Source organism: Diceros bicornis, chromosome X, assembly GCF_020826845.1.
Source record: "Diceros bicornis minor isolate mBicDic1 chromosome X, mDicBic1.mat.cur, whole genome shotgun sequence".
Classification (NCBI taxonomy): Eukaryota; Metazoa; Chordata; class Mammalia; order Perissodactyla; family Rhinocerotidae; genus Diceros; species Diceros bicornis.
In genome coordinates this window covers 43,129,010-43,145,053 of record NC_080781.1, presented here as the reverse complement: position 1 = coordinate 43,145,053, position 16,044 = coordinate 43,129,010, and the positions used below count along the sequence as shown (strand labels likewise).

The 16,044-nt window shown below is 43.4% G+C and overlaps 1 protein-coding gene across 3 annotated transcripts in view; it reads left to right on the top strand.

Annotated features, from left to right (window-relative positions):
• Positions 1 to 16,044, top strand: part of DGKK (diacylglycerol kinase kappa) — a 117,897-nt gene that overhangs the window by 99,394 nt on the left and 2,459 nt on the right. For 2 of the 3 annotated variants that reach the window (XM_058535875.1, XM_058535874.1), the window contains 11 exons: positions 1,434 to 1,538; positions 1,984 to 2,080; positions 3,648 to 3,755; positions 6,227 to 6,323; positions 6,598 to 6,705; positions 7,337 to 7,450; positions 7,798 to 7,932; positions 9,115 to 9,275; positions 9,872 to 10,013; positions 11,037 to 11,123; positions 14,724 to 14,834. In XM_058535875.1, coding sequence (XP_058391858.1) covers positions 1,434 to 1,538; positions 1,984 to 2,080; positions 3,648 to 3,755; positions 6,227 to 6,323; positions 6,598 to 6,705; positions 7,337 to 7,450; positions 7,798 to 7,932; positions 9,115 to 9,275; positions 9,872 to 10,013; positions 11,037 to 11,123; positions 14,724 to 14,834 — 1,265 coding nt within the window. The remainder of the gene's footprint in view (positions 1 to 1,433; positions 1,539 to 1,983; positions 2,081 to 3,647; positions 3,756 to 6,226; positions 6,324 to 6,597; positions 6,706 to 7,336; positions 7,451 to 7,797; positions 7,933 to 9,114; positions 9,276 to 9,871; positions 10,014 to 11,036; positions 11,124 to 14,723; positions 14,835 to 16,044) is intronic. The other variant, XM_058535876.1, reaches the window with a different exon arrangement.

Here is a 16,044-nt window from a genome sequence, read left to right as displayed (position 1 = left end):
ATATGGCATCCAAAGTCAGTCCTCAGATTCTGCTGATTTGAAAAGCCTCATTCCTGATAAGCTGCCCCTTTGATTCCTCCTACATCCCAGGCACTCAACTCTTGCTACTTGTTTATTTTTGGAACTAACACTCATCCTAAACAATTACAGCTACTAAATGGCCTAGCTCAAAGCTTTGTCAGCTTCCACCACCAGCCATGGAATTTTTTCCTACCTGCTCTTGTTTCCTTCCAACCACCAAGCCGTGACTATTTTAGAAAGAAAATAGTATTCATCTCTGCATGCCTTGCAGAGTATTAATCAGGCACAAGGGCCCGGAGAGTGGCCCTGGAAACTTTGGAATTGACTGCCATTTCCCACAACTCATGATAATCTGCAAGCTTCTAATTCAGTATGAAAACTCTTTCAACTCCTCCAACTTCTTAATTTAACATATTGGTTCCCACTTCTTCCCCACAATGCTTCTTTGAAAAACATATCAGAAGATGGTGTAAGACCAAGTGTGTTCTGCTTGAGCTCTTGGAATTGAGCAGAAGTCCATATAACAAGAAAGTATCTCTGACTTTTAGCCATGGCATCTTCTCCTGCCTTGGTACCTTTAGATGTAACCTCAGCCAAGTTTCCAAGAAAGAAAGGAAATTTCCCTTCTGCACTGTGAAAGGATTGGTCAGTTTGCCTCTATTTCTGTAGTTAGTTTCCAAGTAGTGGAGAACAGATTAATCAGATGTAGCCATAACCCTGTTACAACCAACCCTTAGCTCGCTCCATCAACACATAAGTTAGATTTGGAAGTGCAGCTTGTGTCATGGTTACAAAGAAAGGCACCCTTGGTAGGATAGAGATTGAACCTATGAGCTTTGATGCAGGCTGAGCACCCAAGTTATACAACATATAAAAACTGGTGAAAAGAAGGAGACTTCTCACTTATTCTGAGTATGGGTGAGACATTTGAGTGAAAGAATGGTGTGGTCCTAGAGGCTCGAGTTTGGAACAAAAGTCATATGAGTAAATAAATTAACAAAGAGGTGAAAATGGAGATAGAAGAGCAGAGGATTTCCCACCCTGCTCCCCCTACCCCGGCCCTGAATTTCAATTCATAACCACATTTACCGGGTGAAAGAAAAAGAATAACCAGTAAAACAGAGATATCTCAGACATGGATATGAAGATACATGGGGGCAAAACTGTAAAAAAGCTGAGACTACAAACAGCATCATGGAGGAGAAGTGATGGTCAAGTGGGAGTCTCCATTGTCTACCCACACACAGAATGGCATTAACTAAACAAAGGAGATGCTTAAGAAATGCTCAACAAATGTGACCAATCCTCCCTCCCTCCTTCCTTCCTTCCTCCCTTCCTCCCTCCATCTCTCCCTCCCTCCCGTTCTTCCATCCGTCCTTCCTTCCTTGCTTCCTTCCTGTTTTTTTCTATAGTTCTGGATGAGCAAAGCCGACAGGCAATATCGGTTAAGAACTTTACTTCAACTTTCTTCCTGGAAGATGACTCAGAAGATATTAACCAGACGAGCCCAAAGCCCCGTAAGGATCTTTCTCTTCTCTTATTCTAGCCTTCACCACTGTCTTCTAGTTCCCAGAGAATAAAGGTGTGTTTTCATGCATCTTTCTTTAGCCATAATCCTACTCTGCAGTATATAGTCCTTCCTCTTTCCCAGATCTCATGATCCCATGCCAATGTCCAGAAGTAACGACCCCATTAGGTACTTTTAAAAGGCTGGCCGATGAAACCCAAGATTTGAAGCTGTTTTCACTGCCAACAAGTAAGCAGCCCAGCCTTACTATTCTCTCAGTGGAAGTCCCTGTCATCCAAGATGATCCCTCTTTGGAATGAGAACCCTGAATATTATCTAGGAGAAAGTCATTGAGCTTGACCCTGATTCCACAGAGAAAATAGGGTGAAATACAAGTCGGAGGGAAGGGCTTTCTTGTTTGTGTCTGACAGCAAGGTGATTTCTTTTGTGTCTAGGTTCTCGTTGTGGCACTTTGTCTTCTATATCTTCTCTCAAAAGTGAGGACCTAGATAACCTCAATTTGGAGCACTTACATTTTACACCTGAAACTATGTGAGTATTTAGCCCTATCACCTTTGTATGGCTTCTTCCTTTCTCTGGTTCAGAGAATAGTCTAACGATACCCAGAGTCAAATCCTGACTCTACTTACTAGTTGTGTGACCTTACACAAGTAATTCAATCAATCTGAGCCTCAGTTTCCTCATGTATAAAATGGAGATAATTGTAGAACTTGCCACATAGGTTTGTTGTATTTATTGAGTTTATATATGCAAAGTACTTGCATCGAGCAGTTCTTGGCACCCATAGTAAAGTGCTATATGTGTTAACAGTTATTATTATTGTCATTATTATTATAAACACTTAATACATGTTGGCTGTTGTTATTTCAAAGGACCTGTTTTTCCACTGTTGCCTTTAACAGTAAATGATTGGAGGTACTAAAAAATAAATGGGCATTTAAAGGATTAGGTAGTAAATTTAAAGAAATCTATCTCATTAGCCCTACCTCTTTAGCATAGTTCCAGCAGCCAAGTTCCACCACATTCACTCATTTTGAGTTCCATTAAAAAGATCAGTTTGGACATCAGTTAGAGAAAACCCAATTTCTGGACTGTGGTCAAGGGAGGCAAATCTCATGTGAGAGATGTAGAGTCAGTTTAGTAATGAATGAAAAAAATTATCTATGATTGAGTAGCTAAACTGTACCCATTTTCAGTTTCTCAAAAGAAAGACACAACTAGAAATTATTTAAGTTTTCTGCAGCTTCCCATTTATTTTTATCTCCAACCCCCACTTCCCTCCACTTGACCATTGGTTTAAGATCATGTCTGAGGTCTCATGAACCTACCTAATGAGTTTTGATCAATGGTGTGCTGGCAAAAGTTTAACAACCAGCTCTCTGGGGGAAAAAACGCTCTGATTTATTCCTGGTGTAAACCCTCCCACCATGGCCTATTTCAAACTGCTGATATAATGCCATTGAGTGCAGACTTGGGAAGTGATAGACATAATCAGCTTACATGAGCTAGTATGAACTGGCTCCAGCACATTACTGGTTTTAATGTTGACACCCGAGATGGATGCAGAAGAATCAAAAAACTGCTTGCTTTTTTTGTTGTATATATATATATGTCTACCCTCTTTTATCAGTCTTTTCCCTCAAATGTGTGGTAACTTTGCCCTTTGATGTGAAAGTGCTACAAAGGAGTTCAGACATCTTTGAAAACAGTAGTGCAGACTTTACTCTCATCATACATTTTATCTGAGATACTTAAAAGTTCTTTATGGGAATAAGTCAGTGACTCTATTTTCCATATGTGGAGAAAATATTGGCCACTCATATCTGAGGGGCTCCAAAGATGACTTCTTTATTATGAGTCCCAATCCCACTAAATCCTCCCAACTGGCTGGGTGCCCTCTCTTACAGCTAACAGACTAGTTATTAATACAATAGGATATCTACATGTGCCTCTCAAGAACATAAAGGCTTGTGCCCAAAGTAGAAGAGGCCTTCCCTCAGTGGTTTTTGATCATGCAGATGAAGTCTGAAGCCCAATGATAACAGCACTTCTTTCCTGCACCAATGTCTGTCCTCTTCTTCCCTTTGGCTAATTTCAGACGCTTCAAAGAAAGGTGTGTCATGAACAACTATTTTGGAATTGGACTGGATGCTAAAATTTCTCTGGATTTCAACACCAGAAGAGATGAACACCCAGGACAATACAAGTAAGGAAAAGAAACTTCCCTCCCTATATACAAACACAGAATCACAATACACACATGTATTCCTACATCCCCTAACTCTCAGACAAGCAACAGAAAGAAAGAGGTCCTTTTGAAGTAAAACACATCGGTCCCATTGTTAGCCTAGTGGGATGCCTTGCCCCAAATGTTGACCTGGTCTGTGATGACTCTGCACTGGCATCCTGAACTTGGAGCTGCCTTCATAGTCTATACCTATGGATTGCTGTGGAAACACAGCTAACTGTTACTGTTACGGAAAACAGATTACATTGACTAGATTCAGCAAATTGCCTAGCTTCATTCTGCCTGTGAAAGCTTGACCAGGTCCTAGTAGTGGCTTCAGGTCTATTTTTGCTTGGCAAGGCTGCAAAGTATCAAAGATCATCCTATTGGTTCTTGGTGTTCCTAACCTGGTCCCCCTGAACCCACTGATTTTACCCCATCCAGTGTTGGCCTGCTTGGCACCTTCTGGTACTTTTGTATTGCAGACATACCCTAAGGTAGCCTCAGAGTTCTTGTGGTAAATTGAAACTACAAGTAAAAGGAAGCACAACTCCACCACCAGCACTACCCCTGCCGCTTGCCACCAGAACCTCTTTCTCAGAGCAGACCTGGGCTGAGGAACAAGTACTTTACCAGATATGTGGTTTTCAAATATTGTGTCCCAGTTGATTGTCTTTTTTTTTTATTGTTGCTCGTCTTTTCATTTTCTTAATGGTATCTTTTAAAATACAAAAGTTTTGGATTTTGTTGAGTTCTAGTTGATCAATTTTTTTCTTTTATGAACCATGCTTTTGATGCCATATCTAAGAAATCTTTGCCAACTCAAGGTCTTAAAAATTTGCTCCCAAGTTTTCTTCTAAAATTTTTGTTGTTTTTGCTCTTACATTTAAGTTTATGATCTACTTTGAGTTAATTTTTGTGTGTGGTGTGAGGTAAAGGTCTAAGTTCATCTTTTTGCTTGTGGGTATCCAATTACCACAGCACAATTTTTTTTAACAGGTTTTTAGAGTTATTTATTTATTTATTTATTTATTTATTTATTTATTTATTTTTAGGAAGATCAGCCCTGAGCTAACATCCATGCCAATCCTCCTCTTTTTGCTGAGGAAGACCGGCCCTAAGCTAACATCTATTGCCAATCCTCCTCCTTTTTTTCTATTTTTCTCCCCAAAGCCCCAGTAGATAGTTGTATGTCATAGTTGCACATCCTTCTAGTTGCTGTATGTGGGACGCTGCCTCAGCGTGGCCGGACAAGCGGTGTGTCGGTGCGTGCCCGGGATCCGAACCCGGGCCGCCAGTAGCGGAGAGCATGCACTTAACCGCTAAGCCACGGGCCAGCCCCAGCACCATTTTTTTAAGCTGTCCTTTCTCCAGGTGAATTGGGTTGGCACCTTTGTCGAAAATCAATTGACCATAAATGTAAGGATTTTTTTCTAGACTCTCACTTCTGTTCCATTGATCTATGTATCTATCCTCTGCAAGTACGACATTGTCTTGATAACGGTAGCTTTATAGTAAGTTTTGAAGTTGGGAGATGCAAGTCCTCCAACTTGCTTCTTTTTCAGATTTGTTTTGGTTGTTCTAGGCATTTTGTATTTCCATATAACTAAACTATTTTTATAGATGAGGACACTAAAGTGCCCAGAAAACTTATGGTTTTAAACAGGGTCCAAATAATTTTGTGCTAGCCTTCTTACGTTTCAAAACTCATGCCCTATGGGGACTCATTTCTGTGGCTCTACTTAAAAAGCTCTTAGTAAACTCGATTCAGCCTGTGATTGTAAGCCCCCTGCCTGTTTTTATCAGAGATTCTACAGTCAGCAGGACCTTGTCCTTCTCACTTCCACCCCAAGTCTCCCGATATCCTTGCCTGTCTCATATTCTCTCCACTGGCTCCTCCTCTACAATCTACCTCGTAAGCTTAGCTCCGTTCTATAGCACTGAATTAAGTGTTTTATATACAGGTCTTGGAAAATCCCTCCACTTTGCCAGAAAAGTTATGCTTCAAAGAAATTGCAGTCTAAGAGTCATATGTTTCAAATGAAATTGATTCCAAGCATCTGAAATCTTGTGCTCCTGGAATGGCACTTGCCAGGTTAGCTGGTGTGTACCAGCCAGTTAGGCTCACAGCTTTTTATGAGCATTGCTTTCTGAATATAGCCTGTCTCTTCCAAGTCTGAACCAATATCAGCAGCAAGGAGAAGTGACAAATCGATGGGATGCTGAGGCTTCAAGGGGGCCCAGGAACCTATTTCAGCAGGTGTTTGCATGGGGATAGCAGTTACACTATCCTAGCATCCTCTCTTGTGTCCAGTTACCATTCAACATAACTCCTTCCTATAAGAAGGCACTTGAGGAATAAGACGATATCCCCTCTTGCTTTTCCTCATCCATTTATCTTTATATTATTCATCCTCTGACTACCTTTCTCTACCCTTATTTCCCTGTAGTAGCCGCATTAAGAACAAGATGTGGTATGGCCTTCTGGGAAGCAAGGAACTTTTGCAACGCTCTTACAGGAAACTGGAAGAACGAGTACACCTGGAGGTTAGTGGAAAAGAGGGTAATCTTTCCTGAGCATGGAGAAAGGAAATCTCATGACCTTGGAAATCAACTTTCCCCTATATCCTTGGTTCTTCTCGAGCTTTAACTCTGATCCTCACTCACAGCTCATGGGAGGAAGGCAGGAAGTTAGATTTCCATTTTATGGATAAGAAAATGATAGCATGAAGAGAAGACAGAGCTCTTCCCCCATCTCTGTAAATATCCCTTCATACTGGTATCTGAAGAGCCAGCCAATGAGAGCTACTCTTTTTTTCAGTGTGATGGAGAAGCCATTTCCTTGCCAAACCTGCAAGGCATTGTAGTGCTCAACATTACCAGCTATGCTGGAGGTGTCAACTTTTGGGGAAGCAGCACAGCAACCACGGTGAGTATGGAACAAGGGACAGGGAGAGAGAAAGGCTTGACCCCTCTAAGGTATCTCAGAAAGGAGAGCTAGACTGACTGGAGTAGGAAGTGGACAATGGGAGAAGAGAAGGTGGGCTAGGGACCTTTATTAGCAGTAGCTATATGATCAGTTTTTTTAAGGCAATTACCGTTCCAGATCACAAGAATCAACCAAAGACCTCAGGATCAGATCAGTTCTTAAGTGTTGCTTGGACTTTGAATTTTCCACTCCTCAGGCCTGACAAATCCTTGAAAGGTTACCTAGGCCATGCTCTTTTCTCCAAGGGGGTCTGTCAATAAAATCTCCTGGAAAATTGGCCATGACCCCTTTCCTCTGAGCTCAACCAAGAAGGCCATGAGGCCAATGGGACTGGGCTGGGGGATTTATTATGCTCGATTGGACAGGAAGGAAACCAGCTAAGAGTTGTGATCTCAGTGCCCTTTTCCCAGATTGGCTTCCTGGCCTCAGCTTTCCCCTTTTAATATGTAGTTTCTCCACTTTTCATGAGCTAAAAAAATTCTCACCAGGAGCTTTCAAAGCATCCTTGCTTGTGATAGACGAGGTGTAGTTTCTCAAGGGTAGGACATGTGACACAGTTCTTCCTCATCAGGAATATGAGGCTCCTGCAATAGATGATGGAAAGCTGGAAGTAGTGGCAATCTTTGGTTCCGTACAGATGGCAATGTCCCGTATCATCAACCTTCATCATCATCGCATTGCCCAGGTAGGCAGGGGCTGAGTAGGCACCAGAAAAGGGCTGAGCTATGTGGCTACAGCCCAGGATGTGGGGTACTCCCAGGAAATACCTGGGTATAAGAGTGCCAGGGTGGAGGGGGCAGGTTATCTGTTGGGCAACAAGGTGCTGGCTGAGGTTGGAGGAAGAGGTGGTAGGTACCAAAGAAGCAAAAAGCCCATAGGAAACAGGTGTTTCCTCCCTGGGATAATCTAATTCATAGTCTGCCAGTCCTGCTTCAGATACACATTAAGGCCATGACTGAGGGATTATCAGATTGGTCTATAGTAGTTGCCTCATTTTTCTCCCCTATTCTGTCTCCTCCTCTTCTCTGGCAGTGCCGTGAGGTGATGATAACCATTGATGGTGAAGAAGGTATCCCAGTGCAGGTGGATGGGGAGGCCTGGGTTCAGAAGCCAGGCCTTATCAAGATTAGATACAAGAATGCTGCCCAGATGTTGACAAGAGACCAGGTAAGAAGGGAAAGGCTCATCTTGAGCTCCTACATTGTCTCATCTACAGCTTTCACTTGAATACTGAATATTTCCAGTCAAGAAGAATTCCTCAAAGGGAGGTCTGCATGCCACTTTTATCAGTCACCTTGAATGCTTATTAGAAATGCACATTCCTGGGCCCCACATCAGACTCAATCAGAATGAGGATGGGTAGTTCCTGGGAATTTGCATTTGTAAACAAGCTCCCTAAGACATTCTGATATATACTGACATTTGCAAACCATTGTCCAAGAGAGTGAGACAAGGAGCTCCCTCCTGTGGTTTTAGACAAAGTTGTCCTCCTCCCTCCACTGCACAGAGAGCTAAAGACCTCAGGTGGTTATGGATAAATCTGCTCTTTTAACAAGAGATTCTTCATTGAATATGGCCTTTAGGTTCCTCTAAGGTTCCTTTAAATGGTGCACTCACAAATGTCATCCACTTCAGCTAAGCCATCTAAAGCTAGAAAGGAGACGTCATTGATCAGATGTTCAGTCTTGGAGGCTTTCTTCCACTCTGACCTGTGGACAGTCCATAAAAATAGCAACAGAGAGGGTAGGGGAAGTCTAGTTTATAAACTGCCTACTTTGTGCTGGGCACTTTACATGTATTCTATCAAGTAGGTCCTCCCAACAAGCCTATGAGGTAGAAACACTTATTACCATTTTACAGGTGAGGAAAATGAGGACCAGAGAGGTTAAATAATTTGCTAAAGGTCATACAACTAGTAAATGACAAAAGCATGATTCAAAATAAAACTAGATATGTCTGGCTCTAAAATCCATCACAACATATTGCCTAGATTTGGCAAAGAAGGGTATATGAAAGGTGCTCCACTGTCTTATGGATCACAATGCCCTCATATAGCACCCTCTGGAAGGCAGACATCTGTCTTATTCAAGCACGTTGTCCCAAGACTCAGCATGGTAACAACAACAACAACAAAAACTAAAAGTGCCTATTATGAAAGAGACATTGAAAAAAATGATAGATAGATGTATAGGTGTTTAGATGGATGTATGGGGGAATGGATGGGGCCCTCTTTCCCCTTTACTCATTATACCCACAAATATCAGACCCACAGACAAATCTGTCACATGCCCTCTTAGTTACAACAATCCTACAGCAATCATTAGAATCTGCCACTATTTTCATCTCCAGGAGTTTGAGAACTCAATGAAAATGTGGGAGTACAAGCATACTGAAATTCAAGCTGCCTCTCAACCCCAGCTGGACTCCCAGGAAGCTCAAGATAGCCTCTCTGATGAGGAGTATGCCCAGATGCAGCACTTAGCTCAGCTTGCAGAAAACCTCATCAGCATGTAAGTGGACTGGCCCAGATACAGGGATACAGGGCTGGGAATCCCAAGAAGAGATGGGGAGAGGAAGCCAATTTGTGTCAATTGGCTACTGGGGAGCCTGGCCTCAGAAGGAGTCTTGCCCAGAGCTCTGAAGATTAAAAGGGACTCTTGACAATCCAGGCAGGAAATAGTCTTTGTGCTCAGCAATAAGGCAGCTTAGACCTCTCCCATTAGGCCCAGAGATGAACTTTGACCTCCTCCTGCTGCCCCAGACCCAAGAGTACTAAGAATGTTTATCCTTGCCCTTAAATATCAGGAGGGACTTGGAGTTCCTGGAGTCAGCTGCCCTCCTCTATTCTGGCCTCCCACTCTCCCAAAGCACCCAGTATTTAATTCAGGTGAGACAAGGATGGACAAAGGTGAATACCTAGAGAAGAGTAGAAACATTTTCTGGCATAAGTGGGTACCTAGAGACAAGTAGAAATAATAGGAGGAGTAAAGAACCCAGTTCAGGTACCCAAGGCTTTCATTTCTACCCTTATCCCAACCCGCACCAGCACCCCAGCCAGAAGTCCTTCAGAACTCCAGACTCATATATTGTCCTTGCTTTATTACAGACTTACTGACCTGAGCAAGGTCCACCAGCATGTGTCTGTCCTCATGGATTCTGTGAATGCCAGTGCTAACATCCTGAATGATATATTTTACAGCCAAGACAGTGGCAATGAGGCAGGTGCAGCTTCCTGTACTCCCATTGAGGTAAGGGGGGAAGGGGCAAATGAAGGAAAGGAGTCAAATCAAATAGGAAAGGGGATAAAAGAGACGGAAGGGGAGCCAGAGGCTGGGTCGAGAAACTGGGCAAATTATATGGCAGGAAACTAATGGATAGACTGGAGGGGTAGGCAGGTATTCCTTGACTTGTTACACGTCCAGAGTAGCTACTGGGGGAATCCCATAGCAAATTTCATCAGCCTGAGAGCTAGCCCTCTTCCCGGATAGCCATCGACCACACTGGCCTCAGACGAGAAATAGCCAGTGAATGGAGAGAAACTTGACCTCAGCCCTTCCTCATCCCAGGTGGATCCCTGTATAACCTGTTAAGGTGACACCTGTCATCGAAACCTGAGCTCCAGGCTGCCTTGGTTTCCTCTTGAGAAAAAGGTCCAGATTAGCATACTTGATGTTAAATGTGCCATCCCATGACTTTACCCACTGCTGGAAGATTTAAGTGATGCTTTTATAAAGTAACTTTAGTGCTAAGCAAACGACACAAAAGGGCCACATATAGGGTCAGGGCCTCCTAAAATGTGGGTTACCTATTTATTCTGGGCCAGATCTTAGTTGGAGGGGGTCTGGAGCTCAAGGAGGCCTAGAATTTCAAGAAGAGAGACAATTGGGCCCAATACCACCTACCATGGGAAAGGTGGTTTTAGCTTAATGGCAACAAGTAGCCTCAAATTTACTCTCTGGTTTGCATATATCCTGTTTCCCTCTACCTACAGCATTTAATCAATGATGCCAAATGCCAAGTTGTGCTGCGCCACTTCATAGGACACACCAATACAGCTGTACCAGTAGTTGACAGCTGGCATCAGTTCTGATTGGTTGGCGCCCATGCTGTTCTAGTTGTGCTATATTTTGAATATTACTTTTTCACCTACAGCCACATCCTACAAGCCTGCTTCTACCTTCCCATGGAGAAGCCAGCTGCATGCTTACTAACCAACAACTCCTCTGTCTTTGTCCTTTCCCTTCCTTTCTTTTCCTTTCTTCTCCTCTCAGACTCTAAACAGAAATGACGCAGTAGATGTTACATTTAGTCTTAAAGGGCTCTACGATGACACCAAAGCTTTCCTGGATGAAAACTTGGTGAGTGGAGGGGGTTGGAACAAGGGAGGGCAAAGTATCCCATCTGAAGATGGTCATGGCCTATACTTGGTTCTAGGGCATTGGAAGACATGGAGGAGCATTTTGGCCAGGTGCTTACCTGACAGTCCCTGCTGTGTCATCCTCACCCAGGGTTGTCATTGATTGTATTACTCCATAGGTTATGCTAATCCATAGAGACTACCATATCCTTGAAGAAAAGTCTCTCCCTCTCCTTTGGCAAACATCTCCTGGGTCCAGACCAGGCCAATCAAAAGTAGGATGTTCTCATCATACCTAACAGAGCTTCAGTAGAAAAAGGTCGGCTCTTTTGAGCTACTCTGTATCTCCTAAATTTCCACATACCTCTCTCACCATGTGGGAAGACAGTATGAAATAGTGGGAGAAGATGGGGGACTCTACGTTCAAATCCCAAATCTGCCATTTACTAGCTGTAATAGTTTTGTAAGGCTGCTGTAACAAAGCACTAAAACCTGGATGACTTAAAACAACAGAAATTTATTGTCTCGTAGTTCTGTAGGCTAGAAGCCTGAAATCCAGGTGTCAGCAGGGCCATGTTCCCTCTGAAACCTATAGAGGAATCCTTTCTTGCCTCTTCCTAGCTTCTGGTGACTTTCTAGCAATCTTTGGTGTTCCTTGGCTTGTAGATGCGTTACTCCAATCCTCCATCTTCACATGGTGTTCTCCCTGTGTCTCTCTGTCTTCACTTGGCCATCTTCTTATAAGGACACCAGTCATACTAGATCAGGGACCTACCTTACTCCAGTGTGACCTCATTTTAATAACTAATTACATCTGCAATGACCCTATTTTCAAATAAAGTCAGATTCTGAGGTACTGTGAGTTAGGATTTCAACATATCTTTATTTTTGGGGGGAGAGACAATTGAATCCATAACACTAGCTGTGTGTAGTAACTTCACCTTGCTGAAAGTTTCCCCATCTACAAAATAGGAATTGTAATCTCTACCTCTCCAGGTTGTTGTGAGGATTAAACAAACTATTGTACATTAAGTGCCTAGCTGTGCCTGGCACATAGTAGCAGCTTGATAGATGGTGGATTTTATTAGTGTTAGAGAAAATGGACTGAGGCTCAGTTTTTGAGCTACAAAAATAGTTGCATGTTTTTCATAATGCAAAGCCCATAGGCATGCTTGGTGAGTGTACTCTGATGAGTCAACCGATCATGACCACCCCACTTTTGGATTGGCTGCTAAGGCCCTGAGGCAGGTGTTATTCTTTCCTCTCATCTAATTAAGGTTTATTTGAAGAGAGGCTTCTGAGTTGATATTGCAAGAAGTGCATCTACTTCCCCTTTTCCATTTGCACAGGCGGCAGAGTGGCTGAGGCAATCAGGCCAGGCTGTCCCAGCATCTGAGCCCCAAACTAGAGTCTTTCAGCCTTAGACAACAGCAACAGAAGTACCTTCTATATATAGGCAGAGCTCAATGGCCTTTCTGATTTGGGCAGCAGAAAATATAAGAGCTTGGCCTCTCATTGCCACTCAAGCTTTCTTGAGGCTCATGGCCTGAATATTGATTCATACCAGCCAACAACCCAAATTGAGTGCATACCACACTTAATACAGGACCTGATAAGGAACCCCACACACATACACACATCCAAATGAGACCAGGGGGCAGGCAACAGCTAACTAATAATGACCGTGTATCTCCGGAAAGGCTGTGTCACAGAGGTGGCATGGAGATAAGGCTTATTTCATTTGGGTGTTATTTTTCCTCCCCTTGAAGAAGGAGGACAGTAAGAAGCTCAGTGTTGGCAGAGGGATGTAGACTTATGATGAAGTAAATCCCACCCAGTAACTCCCACTTTCCTTATTTGGCAATCTCATTTATGCTAAAGCCAGTGATGTGTTGGGACAGGAACAAAGAAATGAGCAACAAAGTCCTCTGAGTCAGTTTGCACATTTACCTCAGATAAGAGTCCTGGACAAGGTCTTTATTGGAGCCAGAGAACAGGAGAATAGAGTGTGAGACTCAGGCCCACCCACCTACTATTTTTCAGAGCCTGAGTCTCCAGATGTCAAATAAGAAGTCATTAGGAAGCCATTTTATTCCTCTCCTGTTATGATTAGGAATCATTTTCCAAGGCACCAAATTGCTTTTTCTTCTCTGTGGCTTTGGGTTTGACTACCAAACCCCTTTTGAGCATTGCTGGTAAGTATGCCCCTAAGGACTCCCTGGCCCTTCGACTCTTACCTTGAAGTGATGGCCATAGCTACCTGATACCCACTCTCCCCCATCCCACTGACATGTGCACACAAATATCCTGTGCATCTGGGCTACTCTGTACTGTCCTAAATCATTAGTTGTAAAAAAAAAAAAGTAAGATATTATTTGTCAGCGCTGACTTGTTTCTCTCTCATATCCCAACCTGACTGGACATAGCCTCCAACCTCATCCCCCACCCATTTGTGACAGTTGGCAAGGCTTCACTTACAGCTGGAGTATCAAGTGGCCCATGCACAGCAAGAAGCCACATAAATGCCTGATTGAAAGCCCCAGGGAGGAGAGGTGAGGCCAAGTTAGGTGGGCTGGAAAGCATATCAGGGCTGAAGATATCAGCATGCATCTATTCTCTCCGCTCACTCTTTATTGGAACATGAACTACTCACCTATGTTGCTGGTCTAGGACTTGGTTCGTCTGAGTTAGAGATGGTCCCAGAAGACCCCATTTTAAGTCTCCCATGGACTGTAGAGAGTTCATCCTGTGGGTGCTTGGGGTTACTAGGGAATATTTAAGCTGTGTTTCCTGAACCTGTGGGACAAGCCATCTAGAACTCATTTATTAATTAATAAGAGCGAATAGCTAGGGGCTAAAGCACAGCCTGGGGAGGCAGATACTCTTTGCCAGGAAGGGAAATTTTGAGCCAATCTCTCTCTAGCCCTCTCCTTGCTTCACAAAGCAGCCTTTAAATTACGGTAACTGTGTAGTAAAGATCCTCCCAGCATCTGGCCACCCCACATATCCTTTCTGGGACAGTGTGGTTTAGAGGATAGGCTATAGACTTAAACAGATCTGAGTTCTGTCTAGCCATGTGATCTTGAGCACTAAACTTATTTAAGTCCGTATTCTCACCTATAAAATGAGAACAATAGTACCTTGTAAGGTATTGAAAACTTTTTGGGAAGATGGGGTGAAATCATGTATGCACAGTGCCTGGCATATAGTATGTGCAGAAATTGGTAGCTGTTATTTAGGGGGACACTTAGATGTCTGCAGGGAATTGAGGGTCAAGGGTAGGATTCTTGTCCTGGACCCCAAGCTGTGGGGGTATAACTCAGTGTTAATTGACACCGGTCAAAGGGCCTTTCTGCTTGCCAAACTGCGAGCATGCCCAGCCCCAAGGAAAGCTCCACCATCTGGTTGTATCCTGGGTCTCCCTGTTGGAAAGAAAAGAGCTGGCTACACTTTCCCATGACCCCACGGCCAAAGGAGATGGAAGATGGCACCCTGTGATCTCATGGCCTCTAGTAGGGACTGGGAGTAGGGGAGAAGGCAAGAATCTATGAAGGAAGGGTGCTAGGCATTGGACATTCACTCTTTTTCCTGTCTTCACCAGCTGAGAAATGCTGAGGATGAGGCCACATTGCAAACCACCCTGGATGCCATGAATAAGGAGTTTGAAAAGCTATCCAAGATCGACTGGATGAATTCAATCCTTGTTCCAAAGGTATGTGACCTGGAGATTGAAAAATAAAGGGCAAGAGGGTTTCTTCCTTGGTGCCTTACCTTCCAGTGTAGGCCAGGACACAGTGACACGTAACAGAGGGAGTCCAGTACTGGCTTTCAGCTTGAGCTTGACAGAACCTCTTCCTCCCATCTCCTCATCATAAGTAGACAGGACAAAGCAGAAAGCACACTGAAAAATTAGATGACCATGGGAAAGTAGCCAGAAAGAAGAACCACTCTGTGGCAGGAGATGATTGGGAAAGAATAAGCAAGATTGCTTTTTTTGTGCTGTTTTCCTGGCCACAATTCCCCTTCCCTGCTCAGTGTCTGCTGCTAGGACTGAATTTCATCTGGTACCTACCATTATGGCCATACCGATTGTTTACAGCCAACATCTGTTCTAAATGGTTTGTACCCATACTATACTGGTGCTTAAATCTTCTAAATGTCACTTCTCCCTGCTGCTTCCCATCCCTCCCACTCTGGGAGGATAGCAGGCTCTCTCAGTGCCTTCCCCTAGCAGGTATGTGACTTAAAAGAAAATCAGGCGTGGCAGCAGCAGCTCCAATGTAGCTGTAGGGATGCTGTCATTTTTGGACAGTTCTGAGTGCTTTCCTAAGATTGAAAAATAATCCCATTTCATAAATCAAATGACTCAAAGATGTCCACCTATCACTAGGTAAATTACTCCCCTTTGGTCTAACAGGGTTTTTCTTTAAATTTCTCCATCATGGAACTGCTCATTTCAACCTGTAGGAATCTCTGGTTCCCCTACTCATTATACCTGTTTTCTGGCTCCATACACCAGTTATATGCATGTGAGTAAGCCATACAGGCATGTTTGGACTAGTGCACCAATCAGGCTACCATTTCAGAGAAAAAGCCATATATAAATTCAGGTCTTAAAGGATTTAATAACTTTCTCATATGCCTTTGCTGATGACTTTGCTGCTCTTGATCAGTAGCCCTCTAGGGGAGGAAAACATGCTGTTATGCAGAAAAGGAAGCAAACTCTTATAGTACCCCCTTTCTGTTATTACTCAGTTCAGCTATATCTCATCAAGCTCCTGAGCTAGGCAAATGGCCTGGATATTGAGAGAAATGAGACAAAGAGTCTCAGTATGTGAGTCTACCTGGCCTGGGGCATAATCTCTTTTCTGGGCTTCAGTATTTCCATAAAGAGGAAGAAGTGAAGCTCTAAAAAAGGGAAG